The sequence below is a fragment of the Parasteatoda tepidariorum genome, chromosome 7, assembly GCF_043381705.1.
Source record: "Parasteatoda tepidariorum isolate YZ-2023 chromosome 7, CAS_Ptep_4.0, whole genome shotgun sequence".
Taxonomy (NCBI): domain Eukaryota; kingdom Metazoa; phylum Arthropoda; class Arachnida; order Araneae; family Theridiidae; genus Parasteatoda; species Parasteatoda tepidariorum.
Window position 1 is genome coordinate 47069453 of NC_092210.1, and position 20735 is coordinate 47090187.

The 20735-nt window shown below is 24.4% G+C and overlaps 1 protein-coding gene across 2 annotated transcripts in view; it reads left to right on the top strand.

Annotated features, from left to right (window-relative positions):
* The window catches only part of LOC107451582 (probable RNA-binding protein 46), a 28284-nt gene extending 10973 nt beyond the window's left edge, over positions 1-17311 (top strand). For both annotated transcript variants that reach the window (XM_016067736.3, XM_016067737.3), the window contains 6 exons: positions 2770-2872; positions 3633-3731; positions 4088-4208; positions 8096-8191; positions 10175-10363; positions 13331-17311. In XM_016067736.3, coding sequence (XP_015923222.1) covers positions 2770-2872; positions 3633-3731; positions 4088-4208; positions 8096-8191; positions 10175-10363; positions 13331-13422 — 700 coding nt within the window. In that variant the 3' untranslated portion in view covers positions 13423-17311. The remainder of the gene's footprint in view (positions 1-2769; positions 2873-3632; positions 3732-4087; positions 4209-8095; positions 8192-10174; positions 10364-13330) is intronic.
* The last annotated feature ends 3424 nt before the right edge of the window (positions 17312-20735 follow it).

Genomic DNA, 20735 nt, shown 5'->3' on the forward strand with positions numbered 1-20735 from the left:
AAATGATTATGGCTGCTTTATTTTTATTATTATTTTTTTCAAGTGTGTTTTTTCATTTGATTGTATAATAAGAATTTTTTCTTTGTTTATGCATGGATGAATATTGAAAAAGAAGTATTAAAAATGCTCACAGATGTTATTAAATAATTTGTAAAAGCCAAAGTAACACTCAAATTTTGTGGATTAAGTCCACTGTTTTTGGGATGTAGTTATTCAGATAAGAAGGATAAGGATATTTACAAATATTTGAAGATTCATAAAAAATATGAGGATTCCGTGAATCTGTACTTCTTATTATTGAAGAATTTACTGCCTACTTTTTTTTAGTTGCTATACTTTATTCCTACTAGAAAAAAAAAGGAGATTCAAAAATTGATTAAGGTGGTTGGTAGATCCATTAAGCATTATGCAATTAAAGTAATTATTAATTATCATATTAATTATTCTACTGTCTACTACTATTTTGGATTTTTTGCTTGTTTCTCATATATCATTGCTGTATCAAAAAGTATTTTAAATTTGGCAAGAAAAAGTCAAAATCATTTTTGCCCTACTCTAAGAACTGATACTTTATCTTCTCTCTTTAAAGAATAGCAACTAATGAAAACATAGCATTCCAGATATTTAAAATGTTATGAGTAAAAATTTTTAGTTGTTCAAATTAAAAGCTCTAAAAAGGCGATGAGGTCAAGTTCTCATTTTTAACCAAAATATAGAATTTTAATTCAAAGTAATCAATAGATAGATTTTTAATCAACCAATAAATTAAAGTGGCTTTTAATTAATTTATAAAAACTTTAAGAATTTATGTTTCTCTCTATTCTTAAAAATTGTATGGGCCTCTGATACGCTACATTTTAGGTGTTAAACTTAGTTTTACATTTTGTTTTGCTGTGCAAAACACATTGAAATTATTGAGGTGTGTAGAGAAGTGTACGGGAAGAACATTGGAATTAAAAAATTAACATTTGATAATTATTTATTATGTTATTAATTATTAAACTTGTTAGAAGAAATACCATACGAGCCACTCTATGGACTGCAGGAAGGCAATTGCAAAACTAGGTATTTGAAAGTGACATTTGTTTATAACTTCAACATGGAGTTTTGTTTTAAAATTCTGGTTTATTCAAAAATTATTGTCACTTATTTTTGCTTTATGTTAAATTTTACTTTGCTGCTTAAAATCTATAAGAATTAGAAATTTAAAATCTTGAAAGTGTTGAAATATGTACGAGGAGTTCAATGGAATGAAAAAAATTGCAGTTCAGTTACCAGTTCGAGAATTATTTACTATTAAACTTAAAGTAAAAGGAAAAACTATATGGGTCAAAATACTCCTCACTGAAATGTAACTACAGAGTTAAATTTTGAAGTGCTATTAGGACCATTTTGAAATTTAAACTTGACTAGAAATTTTTTTAAAATTCATATTTTGCAATTTTTGTTGAAGTGAAGTTTATTTCTCTTGAAATTTACATTTTGTAAGCTCATTGTTGCTGAAGACAACATGAATAAATAAATAAGAGAGAAAGATTAGATGTGGCCAGATTTAAATTTTAATATTTACTTTGAAATTTTTAAAAATATAAAAATTGAAAAGTATAAAAATTGTTTTCAAACTGTTAAGTGCTTATAGGGACCACTGATGTATATTGTTAAAAAAAATTACTTCTCATTCATTGTCTTTTTATTGCGTTGGACATTCTGTTTTCATTCTAACATTCTAAGTTTTTTTTTTCCAAATATATTTGATTATTTTTCAAAAATGAGGAATTTTTCCATTTCTTTGTAATTATCATTATAATAAAATGTGCTCTCTCAAAATTGTAATAATTAAATATTTTGTAACCAAATGATCTTTTTTATTGACTTTTTTTTACAAAAAAAGCTTTAAGAAGATGAAGAAGGAAGAACGGTTTATGCCAATGAAAGCTGATTCTGAGAAAAAACGAAGTTCTGCATAGGCAGAAACTGTTTACCTACAGGACTGGCCTATCTTTACTATAATAACTTTGATTATCCATGTTATTGATTTGCCAAAATTTAGTAATTCTGAAAATTCAACTGATGGCAATTCAATTGTAGCTTTAGTAAAAGAGAAAGAAAAAAAATGATAAGAAGCAATCACGGGGGTTGATGAGAAACGAACAAGGGGTGGAGCCTTTTAGCAATGCAAAAAAGAGTAATGTGCGATAGCTGTCTCAAATGTTAAAGGAATTATTAACATGTTTATCAATAAATTATTTTACTAGATCAGCATTTACTATGTAAACTCAGATTATTGTGAGTTTTGTTTAAATAATATTTATGATCCATACTTCATATTTTAATAAAAAATATGTTTATATTTAAAACTTTACTTTTAAATTTGAAGCTTATTCTACTAAAAGTTCTATTTATTGGATTAACTATTGGAAGTTCTATTGAAAAAATAAACACCTAACAGAATGAAAATTGTCTAAAATAAAGTTTGTCTAACTAAATTAATGACTAAATTTATATACATTTTAAAAGTAAGGAGAAAGAAAGATTTTATGATTATGGGCCATTGAATTGTGCTAGTTTTTTTTAGTTATTTCTTGAATTTTAGAAATAAAATAATTTATTTTACAACTGTTTTAAAATTTTATATATTTTAAAACAGGCTTTAATTAAAAAAAAAATTAAAATTTCTTGAAGGATTTTTTATAATAAAGAGTTATACTTATTTATATGCCTATTTACATAAATAGTTTTTTAATTGTTTTAAAATAAAACTATTTTTAGTTATAATCCTCTTCTTTCGAGAGCCAATTTGAAGTCAAGACTTCCTTTGAGCAGCAATATTCAAAACTTCAAGAGCCCATTTACAGTCACCAGACCTATTCAAGTATGCAAAGTTTTGTTTAATTAAGGCATTCAAAGTGTTAACTTATGTTTGTATTTCTTTTTACTGATATTTTCACAAAAACAGATTGTAAATTAAGTCTTGTTTTACTATTATTCATTTAAAGTTACTATTTAGTTTTGATATAAAATCCAGTCACGAATGGTTATAAGGTGCATTGTCTCATAATATTTCTCCACTGGTTCACATTTTCTAACTTCATTTCATTGATGCAAACATTTATCTGAACTGATACACACTTCAGTTTTGTGACATTTTCCTTTATTAAGTATATTAACACTTCTACTGCCGACTGCAAATAAGTTATAGGAATTGGATTATTTCAAAAGGTGATTAGAAATTAATGTATTGGTTGATAGTTATGAATAATTAATTATTATCTCTTATTGTTGATTATATTATTCAATATTTAGAATTCCAATATTCTGTATTGTTGATTTATTATTCAATATTCTGAAAACATTCAATATTCAAAATGATACTTATTTTAAAAAGCTTTTAAGCTATAAAGTTAGCAGTATAATTGGTAAAATTATGGTCAGCATAAGGTAATAGCCTTTGTGCAATGCTGACAACAGTACCACTATCTTTTTGTTGGTTTTGAAATTGTTAAGACTTACATTACATTATCCTTGTTGACTGACAAACTGACTGTTGTTAGGATTGCTTTTCTTTGAATCATATTTTTCTGTTAATCGTTTTCTGTATTTTTTAAAAAGTTAATTGCGAATATTTTTTTCAGCTACTGAATTATATTTGCCTCGAAAATGGATGGGGAGAACCAATTTTTAATGTTTCTTGTATTGAAACTGATCCATCAGAGTTATTCTTTGTTTGCTCAGTATGTATTATTTTTTATAAATTTTATTAATGATGTAGTTCACATTCACCAAATAACTCAATGATTAACTTCTATCTGGTTATTTCAACATTTTTAATTTGATATTCTTATTATGTAGGTGTATTTTGCAAAATCAGCATATTAATGTGTTATTATAGATGGGTTTATATGACAAAAATTACTTTTGTAAAACTGATAAATTATAAGATATTTAAACACAAAAATTCTTTTGTTTCATCAAATTTTTTAGTGTATTACATTGAACTGTATAAAAGTGATTTCAAACTCAAATACAGAAATTAAAAATCTTATTTTATATTTTTATTTATTTGATTTATTTACTACAATTCATATAGGTTGTTATCCCAGGATTCACACCAATGGTTCGTAAATTTATGTCTGATAAGGTGTGCCGATCTCCAGAAGAGGCTAAATATAATGGTGCCAGCTATGTTTTGAAAAAACTTAGTATCACTGGTAAAATTCCTATTGCATATTATTTTGTTATTTTACATTTGAATTGAAAGGGATGAATTTTTATTAGGTTTTATCATTTTATTAAGTAAAATACAAATGAAAAAAAATTATGACACTTTATTTTATAGTACAATTTTAATTAACTGGGATCTGATTTGCCCCATCCCAGAAAGAAATGAGAAAGAAATTGAAATGTGGATCGGAGCTGTTGAAATATGCTTATCTAGTCAATCTTTGGTACAGGCAACTGGTTTTGCTTCCGTTCTGGAATGCTGGTGAGGTGGAACTAGGTGAGATATGATAGGAAATACCTTAATGGGGGAGGGGGTCCTCACAGAATATGTCTACATTAATAATGATTAATATGTCCTTGCAATATCAGTTTTGTTCAGATTAACATATTTCCACATATTCATTCCATTTTTTTAAATCAAAATTTGCATAAATTAGCTTTACTGGGATATTTTTTTATCTGAGATGTAGCATTTCACGATCATCCTGGTTAATCAAAAGTTTACTTATAACTGATTACTTTTGTTGCCTTAAGTATATACTATTCTTCAAGTTTACCATGTAACCATATTATGTTTCATTTCATTTCAACCTTAAATTTTGTTACTATTACAAACTTTTCTTTTTTGTGAAAATCATATCAATTTTTGATTTATACTTAGCTTAATATTTTCTTATAAAAGGCATTTTTAGATTTTATGAAATTATCAATACTATTTAACTGTCAAATATTAATGAATGAAAAAAAAAGCATCTTACATTGATCTAAGTGAATATATTTTAATGAAAAGGCAGTGTAAAAAGCTGGAAAAAATATGAGTATATAAATTAATATAATTGTTTTAGTATTACGAGGGCAACTGTTGTGCAATAGTTATATGTTAAATCAAGTAACAAGTTGACACACAGTTCATTTTATGATGCTTTAAGTGTAAATTAATTCCATGAGAGATCTTCATTCTCTGAGCATTAGTTACATTATTTCTGCACTATAATACTAAGGTAAATAGCTAGTTTTTCTGCATCAAAATACCGGTTTTACTTATTTTATTCAATTGGAAAGTAGCGTGTGGCAGAGAAATATATTTGTACTAGTACAATGTTGTCAAGGAACTCTATGCTTGGAGGGTTTATAATATATGTTAACTTTTGCACCTTAAGCAATATTTCTCATTAAAATACTTATTTTTATTATTTAATGGTACACTTTGGTTAAAATACTCACAAAGAGTAAAAAATATATGCATCAGATTTCCATTTCTTTTAGGTTTAATAAGCTTAATTTGCCCATAAAAGATATGTGGGTGACTTTATTGAATGTAATTTCTGTACCCCTAATTTTCTTTTAAGAAATGACAAACAAGTAAAAAGGTTTTAATTTGTACAAAATGTAATATTTTTTTAAAATAAAATAAGAATAGTTTAATTAAAGAAATGAACTATTTATTTTTATCTATTTGGCAGAAACTATTGTTTTTGTAATTACAGTACCTGTAATTACTGCACTTTTCTGAAATGTACTTAAAGGAGACAGCTATTACCTAAGCTTTTATGCTTACTGTACTGTTCAAAAAAACTTTTAATATATTTGATTCATTGGGTTCTGTTATTACATGTCTAGTTTCTTTTTTGTAGGATTTTGAACTATAATAAGGAACATCATTATTTGACAATAAGAACCTTGTTAATAAATATAAGAATACAAAATTTTAAAACTTAAAGGCAAATTTATGCCTGTATTTAAATAATCTACTTACAAGCCTTTAGATGGGTATAAATACATTCTATTTTGTGTTCCAACTATATTTGAGTATCAAAGTTTTAAATTTGTTAAATAAAATTAAACAGATAAGAAAAAAAATTCCCATTTTTATTTATTTATTTTTAAATTTTTAATTAAAAGTTTACTTTAGCATTTTTGTGTTAACTTTTTACTCTTATCAAGAATTGAATGATTTAGGTTATTTGCACAATTGCTTTAAATTATAATTTTAAAAACATTAATATCTGAAATTAGTAATTTTTTTTTGTTAATTTTTGTATAAAAAATTGTGAGTACTAATAAGAATTGGGGTTATCTGAAAATATTTTTTAGGTATTATAGAAATTTGCAATTTCAATTTTAATTACTCAGTGAAATTTTTTAATTTTAGATAAATTGTATAAATATTTATATAATTGTATAAATCTGGGAAACCTTCCAAGAGTAGAGTTCTTGGACAGCAATAAAACTTTTCCTCGAGTAAAAAGTTAACTGAAATTTTACTGGGCTGTTTCGATAAAAGGTTTTATTGGTCATAGTAACAAGATATACAGAAAAATGAAATGAGTCATTTAACAAATTCCTCTAAGGCCAATTTCACTCATTTTCAAACCATAAACAATTTAAATGAAAAATACAAATTATATTTTAAATTATTATAGAGGGAATGGAGTAGTTTAGAAAAATATATATCTTAAAATTAAAAAAAAGGAAAAAAAATGAAATTAACGAATTTTTTTTTCAGTTTATGGCCATTATTGTCCAAGCACTCAAAAACATAATTTAAAATAACCAATAAGAGATTTGGTTTTAAATTGCTATGTGTTTGTTTATAAAATGTGGTGGGGGAAAATATAAATAATGCAAAGATGTTTTTGAAATAAAAAATTAAAGATTCTTATGGAAATTGTTGTAGGCAAAAGTTAACATTTTGAGAAAATTACCCATATAGTTTTTTATTATACATCATTTTATTAATTTGAAAAACTTTTTTTAACGCAATAAATTAAAAAACCCAAAATAAAAACTATCATAAGAACTGCGAAATATTAGTAAGACAAACTATAAGTTACTTTCCAAAATAATAGCTATCAATATAATTCATGTCTTTTAAGAAAATAGTTTAATTTAAAATAGAGCTTGGGGAGAAAAATTATGTGAAATTTATTTTCATAGTGTCAAGTATCAAGTAAAGTAATTAGATTAGATTTTAGATTATTATTACTAGAAAACTACTCAATGAAATATAACATGATTAAATAGTCAATGACCTTCACTGAATGAAATATTCTGAAAGTTTGATTTTAACCATTATAGTTTTCATTAAAAAGTGCAATGAAAAAATAGTTATTACCATTATTAGGCTGGTCACAAGACAGGGAAAAGTAAAGGAATTTTATAAATCTGGAAATCTCAAGAAATATAATTTAAGTACTCAAAACATCAGGGAAAAGTCAGTATTCACTTTCCGACTTTCCACATTTAAGAAAAAGGATCTTGTAAAAAATTTTTATTTTGAATTTTAGTAACAATTGTAAGTGTTAATATATTTTATGTACAAGAATGTCATAAAATTTATTTATGAAATACCCACTGGTTACAAAAATCAGTGAAACTTAATTCAAAAAGTTAAAAAAATGTGAATAATGTTTTTTTTCTGAGTATTTGTGATCTACCCTGATAATATAATGAATAAAAAGTTTGCAACACAACCTTGTTTTTAATCTTAAAAATTGCATTTTAAATTTCTTTATTTAAACTAAAATTTAATTTAACTAAAATTTAATTTAAAATTTTCCTGGATAAAAAAAAATTCATTTTGGTTTTATTTAAAAAAAATTCATAATGATTTCAGTATATTTAATTCTAGAGTTTTCTGTTATAGAGTCTGGAATAACTGAACTATTTGATGTAATTTCATTTTGAAACTTTTTAAAAATGAAGTTTCCAATACTTTAAATAGCCATTCTTCGCCATATATATGATCAAATTCTAAAGTTTATAGCTAATTTTACCAGTCACTATTATTAGCTAAATCTGCATTGCTTATAAATTTTTTTTAAACAAAAATGTATGTATGTTCACAATAATATGCATTATTTTTTTTTTAAAGATATTGATGGTCCAGTTGTTCCTCCTTCACCAAGTGCTTCAAATTCTTTTTCAAAGAATTATTCTATGGGAAGTGGTTTGTTTTCTGGAAAATCAAGTAAATATATTTAAAATAATTGATTGAATTTTTTCACTTTGTAAGTTTATTATTTTATAATGGAATCTATAACTTTATCATAAAAGATTATTCTATTATCATATATTCTATTAAAGCAAACCAGAGTGGTCTGATTTCTAAACTTGATAAATGCCATCCAGAATTTTAATTTATTTTTAAAAGACAATGGATTTTCAAAATCAAAAACTGTAATTTTTATTCGATCATTTTGAAATTTTAACAAAGAATTTGTATCATTAATGCCAATGTTGACAAAATTTTTCCTTAAAGTAACTGATTTTAAAGCTATTTTTTAAATTTTTTTCCTAATTTTTCATAGTTAAAAAATACTTTGTGAGTTTAAGTTTTTAACTTTTTACCAAAATACTATTTTCTATCCATACACTAGAACCTTGGTCGATCGCTTCTCATGGGACTATTCATTATGAATGATAGATACAGGGAATGCAGGTTAACATACATTAAGTATTGACTTGAAAATGTATCTGAAGCAATAAATTAATGGACTTGAAAATTAATAAGTTTACTATAAGTATAAAAAAAATTATTGAAAAATATTTTGTCCATTATGCAAAAACATTTATGATGCAAACATATGAACACATTTATTTATTTAAATATTTCTAATGCACATACTCATATAAATACAGAATATTGCTCTTTCTCCCTCTTCTGTAAATGTTGGCACTAGCTGTGGTTTCGTTTTTACTTTCTCGTAGTATCACTCTGCGCTACTTGAGATTTGCAATTTTTTCTTAAACTGACAACACCACACCACAAGTCTCAACATTTTCACAAAACTGTAACAAATCCTTATATTTTCTTCATCATTAACATCAGGAATTACTATTTTCCTTCTCAAAGCAAAAGAATTTTGATATTTTTAATATGCCATCAGAATTTCTGAACAATAGATGCTAGAATTTTCTGGTTTTAAAAGCTATCTAAATGGATTTTTATTCACATTATAAGAATAGCATTTGTAACGAAACCATTAAAACACGAAGGCACATATGGTAACAACGTATCAAGGTTCGACTTTATTTTAATAGACTTAAGCGGTTTTGGTAACCATAAAAATATAAAACTTATGTAAGGGTTAAATTTTCCCATTTCAGCCAAGAAATGCATTGTCTATTTATAAAATAAGTATATTTCTTACATTCCAATAAGAGACAAAAGTATTAAATAAACCATATCAAACAGCCGTATTATAATAAACTTATGTAGTTTTCAGTAATCAATTTATTATTTACCTAATTTTTTACTTGACTTTTAAGGAATAAAGTAATTTTTCTGAAGTCTAGAAAATATTGTTCTTCTTAAAATTTTTTTTTCACTATAACTAAGGAGACAAGTGATATCAAAGGAAAACAAACACTAAATAGTAATAACTGTCTATTTTAAATTATATAGGATTGTAAGTAATAGATTTTGCAGTAGGAAGCTTTTTATACATATGTTTTAAATTCAAAATGTTACAGATTGAAATTATAAGAATAATTTTTAGTGGTAAGTAATAATTTTCTTTATTTTTATAAATAATCTTACATCAAAATTACTTTGCTTTCAATTTTTATTTATTAATGAAATTTTGTTTGGTTATTATATGATCACCCATCTTTTACTTTTGTCAACTTTGTTATGGAACTCTATTAAAATCTGCTTTATGCGGAGGGGAAAAAATAAATGTACTTGTTTTTGAAAGAAAGGTTCTTTTAAATTTGAGAAATATATCAGAATTTCAAGCAGTGGGCAGGAATAAATGCTTAAGTTTAAGGAATGCAGGCCTTTAAGGTACACATTTAGACATTTTAAAATTGATTGGTTTGATTTGTTTGTAAGTAATATCTGTTTCTTCCATGGAAATCAATTGCTCTATTCAAAACAAGCATTTGTTGTTTTTGTATTAAAAAAAAAAAATTGCTTTCATTCATTCTTTATTGAAATTTTGTCCCACAGTTGGTAATTTGGACTTTTGTTCTCCGCAAAAAAGTTCTCCTATTCAACCCTTTAAGACACAAGGACAATTCTCATCTTTTTTGAATGAAAGAGGGCAGGGTGATGGATTTATGAATGCTGCTCAGTCTTTAGACGGGAATGCATTTGATGATTTAGAAAATTGTCCCCCTCTGTTGGATCCTAATACTCGTAAGTTTATTTATTTATCATTATTTTTTTGGTTTACTGGATTAGCTTTATTTTAAATGCATATAGTATTCATTATATTTTTATAAACTTAAAATTAATTATTATTAAGTTATTTACTAAGACAAAGTTTTTAGTTTAGTTAATTTAGTTCAAGCAATGATAATTCTTTTCGAAAATGTGAACTTTCTTTCACTAAATGGTTATTTGCTCTTTATGATGGTTAATGCCTCCCTTTCCCCTTGTTTATCTCTTACTAACCAAATGAATGGTGATATCTGATGTAATTAATGGGTTTGATACAACTACTAGACCCTATTTTTTTCGGCTTTTCTTTTACAGTTGCTCAGTATTTTTGCTGACAAAGCTCTGACACTGGTATTATTATATATTTATATCGAGCAATTCCAAGAATGTCCTAGCTCAGTTGGTTAAAGAGTTGTGCTAATAACAAGAAGGTTATGGATTTGATCCTGCCATAAGTCAGTATTGCAATTTTAAATATAATGTCTGACCCAACTAATTGTTTTATTGATAGAAATACTAGACCTTATTTTCTTCAGCTTTCTTTTACTGTTGATCAGTATTTTTGCTGACAAAGTTCTGATATAGTCATTATTATGCATTTATATTAACCAATTGCAAGCACGTCTCATTAACTCAGTAACTTTGTGTTAATTACAGAAAGGTCGTGGGTTCGATCCTAGGCCAGTAATATTGTGATCACAGTTCATAATTGTTGATGTTCATTATTGTTCATTTATGCAATATTTTAATAATGACTAATAATTATAATAGTAATAATTTTTATTATTGGTATTTGTAAAACAATAATAATTTGTAGCAATAATTATCTAGATAAAAAGATTTATTTAACCTTTTATTTCTATTTAACACGGTTGGTTTCACTATGGATAAACCAATGCATCTCACCTCAAATTGCAGTTTACTGTAGGTAACAAATATACAAAGATGAGAAAATTTTAGGAAAAATAAAATGCAATTTTTTTTAATGCTAAACAAAAAAGTTGGAAATAAAGTAATTTAAAAACTTAAAATCATTTGAAAAAACTTTTCTATTGTTCTGCTAGTAAAAGTAAGAAATAAGAGTGTAACTTGTAAAAATTAAGTTGATATAGTCGCAGTGATAATTTTCCAGATGTATGTTCATTTTTATGAATTTACCTTAAAATATGTTGTAAGAATTTCTTATAAAATATTTAAAGAAAGCTGTTAAAAAGTCAGCAGTTTTTGCTTAATAATAGTAACGTCAAGTAAACTACCGAATTTGCATTTTATAAAAAGTTTTGAAAGAAATTATTGCAGCACATTTTAAGATAAACTTTTTCTGAAATGAACTTAATATAACTGTTTTTATTTGTTGGTGGCTGGAGAAGATATAAAAAAATTAAAAAACAAATTTCTGTTAAATTTCTATTTTTTTTATATTTTTCTAGTTTTTTAAGACATTGCAAAATTTTAAAAATAAATAAATATATAAATTAAAAAAAAGAAATAGACTTCATTTTATACGAATAAAAATTGCAAATTGTAGTGCCTTCAATTTGAAAACTTTCTCCCCTTACATAAATTCATAAATTTATGTGATTTTCAAGGTATGAATTTTGAAATTTTTTAACTTAAATTAGCAAATAAAATTATAAAATTGAAATTTTTATACAAGAAATAATAATTTAAGATAACATTTATTTATTGTCATATAATATTTCCATTTATTTATTTTAATAATATGTTTTAAAAATTTTATATCATTGTAAATAATGTTCTGCAAAACTATTAAAATTAGTTTTTCACAAAATGATGTACCAATTTCGAAATAGAAAATTAAAAATAGTTTTGAAGATATTTTATTGACCTTGACAACAAAAATAAACAGCATATCAGGCACTTCTTATCTTTCATAAAAGCATTTTGTGAAAGAAATTTCTTAGTTAGCAATTTAACATCAAGAATATAAATTTTAAAATTGATATTACAACCTAGAGTTCTAATTATGTTTTCAATAAGAATAAGAAACTTAAAAATTTCTTTGATTCCTTTAAAATACAATTTCTTGTTTATGTTAACAAAACAAAATAAATGTATAAAAAATTCTATAAATTAAAAGTTTTGCTTAAAAGTTCTACACTTTTGCCTTTCATAATAATTTTAAGTCCATCTAAAATGTAGAATATTAGCCCATAATTTGCCTGGTGAGTCATGGAGATTAAAAGCTCCATATTTAAAATATAAATGAATAAGTAGAAAAATAATAATGAAAAAAATACATTATATTACAATGAAAACAACTTGTTCTTTTGTTATTGAATTTACAGAAAAAAAGAAAAAAGATGTATTTTTCTCACTTGAATTACCAACCTAAACCTAAATGCTAATTAATAAGTTAAGAAAATTCTTAGTAAGTATGGAAAATATTTATTTTTATTATGTATAATTCTATGTGTTACATATCCTTGATCCAGCAATTTTTAAAAATTTTATGTGACATTCTCTGTCACACTTTTTTGCCAAGTTCGTTAGGGTGTGATTTAAAAAAAAAAAAATCAGTGTTCAAAAATTCAAAATTTCAAACTCTTTAATGCTGAAAAACTGCTTTGTCAACTAACAATCATTTGAATGATTAAAGTTTTGAAAAATCTTTCATTGGCACTTTTCAAATTGTCCAGTCAAGAGCCAAAGTAGCTGTAAATTCATTCATTTGAACAAAATAAATGAGAGATTTGGTTTAATTAATCTTTTTATTATTTTTTTCTTTCTGTTTCATAAGTTTATTTCTACTTTGGTGATTCCTTCAGTGGCTGATCAGCTCACTTCAGGAATATTTTCAGCTTTATCCAAGTCTTTTAGTTTTTATCCAAGTCTTTTGTGTTGATTTTGTCTTTAATTGTTATTGCAGTACTAAAAAGAATTAAATGTATGTGATTAAGTTTGTAATTTTTTTTTCTTTAGCAATTGAGCCTAATAGTATTCTTGGATTGCTAGCATCTGTAGCTGCTGCCTCGAATGTGGATCTTCCTATTTTCAACAAGCCTAAGCTCTGAAGATCTTTGTTGAATTTATTGATAAGAATTTCGTATATATATTGATTTCTTTTTCTTTTTGTTGTACTTAAAATAATTCATGATATTTTATGTGATGCTGAATACTTTTTGATTGATAAGAAATTATTTAGCTGTCTCAAAGATATAGCCAAAATTATAAATTTTCTACTTACTGTTAAAGAGCCTTTAACATTTACTTTATATTTGAAGACTTTGAGTTCAACAAATTTGTTAATGAGTTTTATATGAAGTGAATTTATAAATCACTTTTTACTATTTTGCTGATATATATATAGTTTTTTGAAGTAGCGTTACTTGATAACCATAACTGGAGAAATTGTTAAATTACTATACCAAATTCTTATTTTCAAAAATGTAATATTTCATTTAACATTTTTTTCTAATAATTGTTACTTACTTAATATGCTTTGAAAACTTTTTTGATAATATACTAATGAGGTAATGGTATTCAAAGAAAATTGTTGAAAGCATCAGATCCATTCATCAAAATCTTAGTTAATTATTTTTTTTGTTACTCTTTTTAAATATAATCAAAATTGTGTTCTCAGCTTCTGCACTAATTTTTTTTTATGATGTTGAGTTAATAAATGGTAAAAGAAATTGTCTTTAAAATCTCTGTTAAGAACACTTGTTGAATAACAAAATTATTATTGTAATTTAAACAAAAATATTAAAACTCTTTGAATTTTTTTCTAAATTTTAGTATTGTACTGTATTTAAAATGTGTACTTGTTTATTAACAGATTAATTTTTGCAGTCATAAATTTAGTATTGATCAAGTTATTCAGAACAATTATATAAGGTTGTTGATTTCAGCACTTTATTTAAATTTTAAATATCTAGATATAACTTGTTGCTGGTATTAAGCTTAAGAAAAGTATCTAAAATTTATAATGATGTTTACAATCCCTTTAAATTCCATCACTTTTTCAATAAGAACTGGATTTAAAAATAGAGCTTTTCAGTATTTAATAACTTAAATCACCGCTCATAATTTCAATAAATTTTCATAATCATTTCCATAATATTTGATTCAAATTTTACTTACTGTTAAAAAAAATTACTGTTTACTTTAATTAGTTTTTCTATTGAAAATTCATAATATTTAATACATGTTGACTCTTTTTCAAGTAACTCGGATCTTCAATTTAAAAAGAAAAATCTATGTATTTTTTTTGGTTTTGTTAGTATGATCTAACGCAAACAAATTTATATTTTTAAAAAGAAATTTCTTAAAATCGTAATGAAAATCTAAAGTTTATTGATAAAACCTAATGTTATCATGAATATATATGCAAATGTTATAAATATGTTTGCTTGTTCGTATGATGCATTTGGTTGCAAACAGGTTTATATATTTTTATAATAATTTCCTTTAGACTGTAATGAAAATCTCAAAGAAGTTGAGGAAACACAATTTCTCTTCTTAGTTTTCTTGAATTTATGTGCTGATGTTAGAAATATTGTGTTTAAATTATACTTTAAAGAAGGAATCAAAAAGAAATTATTGATTTGATAAAGCTTCAGCGTGTTTTTTCATAAAAGATTTATATTTTAAAAAATAATTATAATATTGTTTTTTGAAATATTTTAGTTTTCAGATAATTTATTGATAATGCCATTAAAGTTATTAATATATATATCCAAGTGTTATTCAACATTAAATTTTTCATGTGACTGTATCATACTTATAGCAATGATTTTTAGAGAAGTAATAATATTTCTTTAATTTTATAAGTTTTTTTAATACTCAATTTTATTTTTATAAATTATTGGACTGAAGTTGTTATTTTTATCAATGACTTTAAAACACTCAGTATATTTCACTATACTTTTTAATATGTTCTTGCATAACATATTTTGTACTTTTTTAAGTATGAAAACTGGGTAAATGCAAGCTCACAAAAAAAAAAAAAGCTTTTTAACATATTTATTGCCTAATTTAAGATTTTATCAATGTTCCAAAAACAATGAATTTAAGATTTTTAAATTGTTTAAATGGGTTGTTCTTTTAATAACTTATTATTTTCAGAATGAATTATGCTTAGAAAGACATTTCATATATTTATTATTTTTCCTAAAAATTTAATTTTGTTGTCCTGTGTTATTTTAAATTTATCCCCTCTCATTTATTGCCATACAGAACAATAACTCTATGCTTGAATTTAAGTTTATTTACTGAAGAGTGCAGCTTATGGATATTTGTTTCACATATTTATTGTATACATGTTATTTTGTTATATTTATTGACTTTTGCCAACATCCGAGTAAATAGAATATTAAACCTATGCATTTTTATTTATTTTAATATTTTCTATTTTTAAGAGATAAAATCTTTTGAATTCTAACATTCATTTTTATTACATTCTTTATGTGTGAATAAACAATAATGGAATTTTTTTCTGCATTATAAGCATAAAACTATAATGAATTTTTTCTATGTTTTATTTTTTATCTACTTAGCATTGCTTGTTTTTAAACAGTAATATTTTTGAAGCTTAACAGAAAAGTTTACTTAAGTTTATGTTAAATGGTCTTCTTAATATTTATTGAATAAATTTTATCTTGTTATATTTGTTAACTTATGAATGCATGGAATATTAGGTCAACGTTTTTAAAGTAAAGTTATATTTTTGCTTTTAAATTTTTAGAGAATAAACTCTTCTAGCACACTATATGCATTCTTATTTTATTTATTCCTTGTGTATAAAACTTATAGAATATTAAACCTATGCATTTTTATTTGTTTTAATATTTTTTAATTTTAAGAAATAAAACCTTTTGAATTCTAACATTCCTTTTTTATTACATTCTTTATTTGAGAATAAACAATAATGGAATTTTTTTTTGCATTATAAGCATAAAACTATAATGAATTTTTCCTATGTTATATTTTTTATCCACTTAGCATTGCTTGTTTTTAAACGTTAATAATTTTTGAAGCTAAACAGAAAAGTTTAGTTAAGTTTATGTTAAATGGTATTTTTAATATTTATTGAATAAATTTTATCTTGTTATATTTGTTAACTTATGAATGCATGGAATATTAGGTCAACGTTTTTAAAGTAAAGTTATATTTTTGCTTTTAAATTTTTAGAGAATAAACTCTTCTAGCACACTATATGCATTCTTATTTTATTTATTCCTTGTGTATAAAACTTATAGAATATTAAACCTATGCATTTTTATTTGTTTTAATATTTTTTAATTTTAAGAAATAAAACCTTTTGAATTCTAACATTCCTTTTTTATTACATTCTTTATGTGTGAAGAAACAATAATGGAATTTTTTTTGCACTATTAGCATAAAACTATAATGAATTTTTCCTATGTTATGTTTTTTATCCACTTAGCATTGCTTGTTTTTAAACATTAATAATTTTTGAAGCTAAACAGAAAAGTTTAATTAAGTTTATGTTAAATGGTCTTCTTAATATTTATTGAATAAATTTTATCTTGTTATATTTGTTAACTTATGGATGCATGGAATATTAGGTCAATGTTTTTAAAGTAAAGTTATGTTTTTGCTTTTAAATTTTTAGAGAATAAACTCTTCTAATACACTATATGCATTCTTATTTTATTTATTTCTTGTGTATAAAACTTTAATGAATTTTTCCCTTTTCTTATCGACTTTTCATTGCTAGGAACTGTATTAATGAATTTTTAAAGCTAAATTGAAAAATTCGAGATTAAAACTGTTATGATATAACTTTTTATTGGATTTATGTTACTTTATCTGATGAATTGTGAAAGGAACTATTTATTTGTATTTTAAACTATTTAATTTATTACTAAAATGTATTTTATCTAATATTACTGTAGCTATCAAAATTTTTTCATTGAAAATAAATGTTATTTATTCATTTTTGTGTGTGTTTTTAGTGCTTAATACTCTGTTTTTATAATTTTTTTCCGTAATTTTTGCCTCTCAGAGAGGAGAAGTATATTAGTAAAAGAAAATATTTATATCCTTTTAGATTAAAATTTTTTCATAAAAATGGTTATACTATCAATGATATATTAAATCAACTTATCTTACTGTTTTTAAAAATTGAAGGAAAGGTGATTCTTATAGTTTTAAGTTAACATTAGTAGCAGACTATTTTAAATGAAATTAAGCTGAATAATTAAACTTAAATAACTAATTTTGTTAGTCACTTTGTTGTTTTGTAATTATTACAAAGAAATTTTCAACCAGTTTTCAATATTTTGAACTACTTACGAGTCCCGAAGTGGAAACTGTCCAGCATGGCAGTGGATGCTGCATATTTTCACATCACTTGCAGATTATTTTTTATTCAGATTAAGAAATAATAGTAATAATTTGTTTGTCAAACAATGTAAATTTTTAAAGTTTTTTAAAATTTTTATTTAAAGTATTTAAAATTGTCGAACAAAATAGAGATGAAGAGAAAAGGTATATATTTTTGTTCTATCTCTATCTTAAGAAATCATTTCTTTTTAAAAATTAAGACCCAAAACAGGTGCTGTCTGCATGGGTGTAGTACCTTACACTACCCTACAATAATGAAGGAGACACTTCAGTTTTTGACGAATTTTTAAATTTCTCAAGAAATATATAAAAGATTTTTTTGTAACTTTCAAGCTAATTAGTACATGCATTTTTCCATACTTAGCAATAATGTTAAAACTTTCAGATGTTTCAGGGACTGACAATAGATTTTGATAGAAAACAAGTATTTCTGAACACCCTATATCAAGCAATAAGCATGTGACTTATGCCAATTACTTTGATTGTTATTTGCAATAACTGCATAAAATTTCATAAACTTAAATGTTTATGCAGACATGGAGATTTAAAAAAAAAAATTTTTTTTTTGTTGCTATTACTGTAAAAATATTCAATATTCAACAAAATTTTTGGAGCAATTAAAAATAATTACTAAATTATTGTTATAAAATTAAAAATAAATTTGTAACAATTTGCCTAAGATATGATTATTTAAAATAATTCTTCTATACTGCACATGTGTGGAAAAAATGTGAAAAATCTTTTTTATAATATTGTAGTTAATCATCTTTGGCAACTAATGAAGAAGGTCTGCTTTGAATATCTTAAAAGTTTGTAAAGTTTCAGGCAATTTTCTAAGTAGTTTTTGTACTTTTTAAAAGAAAGCTCAAAATGGTATGGGATTTTCCACAAATATCATTTTGTACTATTAAACAAGATATATTAAAATGATACCGACATTGTTGGGGATCATGCCCCCCCCCCCAAAATGTTTTCTTTCACCTGTTTTCTTTTTTTATACCATCACAGTTTGGTGTCCGGATGATTATTGTAAGGTATCATTTGTTATTAAATTTTGTCTTATGATACAAAATGAAATTTGTGGAAAATCCCTTATCATTTTGAGCTTTCTTTTGAAAATTACAAAAACCACTAGAAAATTGTTTGAACCTTTAAATTTTTAAGATATTTCTTCTAATTTATTTCTTCAGACAAATCTCTTGAAGACTATGTTTCAGAAGCTGAGAAAATTTACTAAAAGAACAAGGTTGAAGGATGTCAAAATCATTTCAAAAATTTCAATGTCAGAACTAAAGAGCAATTCAGAAAGACGAGTGCATAGGTGCGATTTATCAAATGCTACGAAATAATAAATGGATGTGTAATTCACAATATTTTCCGGAGTTATTAGTTCATTCTTGGAAATAGAGAGCAAATGGGTCAGGTGGGATAAAGTAGGTATATGTTAAAAAAACATCTATTTTCTCCTTTTAAATTGAGATAATTTGTTTAATATTTTTAGAGATATTTATTGCGATTGTGTCAATCATTTTTATTTCAGTTTTAGAAATTGTTAAAAAAATTTAATGTTTTCAAACTATCTGTTTTATGATCAAATTTTATACAGTATGTAAGTTTAAGAAGTTGATAAACTTACTTTTAATATCATTAAAACTGGCAAAAACAATTAATTTTAGTTCAAACTAGTTGAAGGATATCTAAAGAACATCTACATAGAAATGTCAAAATTCTATTTATAATGAATTGTTTTTTTATGGTGGGGTAAAATGGGTGTATGGTTAGACTCAGCTGAGTGTTGCATCATTGGGATATATTTTTTTACTTCTATGTTATCTTTTGCAAGTATCTAATGCTCTATATTTTATACTGAAATAGCTACAAATAGTTTACTTATTTGGTTTTAATCCTTTAGTTGTCCTGGAGGAATCTTCAGTACCTTGGCCCACCTTGACCTGTCTTGCTAAATATAATTATGACGATCATTCCAATAATTTATCGGTAATAGTATAGGGGAAAAATGATCTTTTTTCATAACTTTCAAGCAAATATATCACCTGTTTCGCCTCATTTGCAAGTGGAAGATTTTTTAAGTTTTTCTAAATTTATTCTAAGTTATGCATATTTTTCACCATCGCATACATTTTTCTCTAAATATCTACTCACATTTAAGTCAGCTTCTTATTTTCGCACTAATTTTAACACTGAGAACAAAATTTCTTTTAAATTTTATTTTTTAAAGAGAAGAATGATAGAGGGAAATAATAATATAACACACATATACAATCAACAAAATAGCAAAATGTTACAACTTAGTCAGTGAGAATATTTAAAGATATGGATGAGTTTTCACACAAGTTTCTGCCTTCCTATGGCAGTTTTTCACGGAAAATAAAACAGTTTTCTTAAAATAATCCTATTGAATAAAAATGTATATCTGCTTTAAATAGTAAAAACGCTTTAAATTATCACTGTAGATATAAATTTTTACACTCTCATTTAAATTTCAAATAATCCAAAAACTGTGGTGTTTTTTTTGTTGCTTTTTGATGAAAATGTGTTGAGTTCAGCAAAATACGTCCGAATTGAAACCTAATTTTGATAGCCATGAACATTAAAGCTTTAATTTAATAATATTAAAAAGAAACATTTTTTAGCCTTTACTTTTTAAATATAATCATGATACATTTATTTAAGAGCCTTTTTTAAAAAACAATATTTGCATTTAATGAAATATGTTATATACTAATTTTGGAACTATACCTACTTTACCCCACTCTGTGGTAAAATATGTAAATCAAAACATGTTCTTTTGAAGATGTAAGAAAACAATCAAACAAAATAGATAAGTTATGATGTATACGAATTATGATCTATTATTATGATCTATATGAATCCAATGTATATAAAATGCATCAAAATTTTCAGTAAAATAAATTTAATGGTTTAGTTTTAGAGCCTTCTGAAAAAAAAAAATTGAAAGAGCTTGAGCTTTGAGAGAAGGGCCACTTGAGCAGCA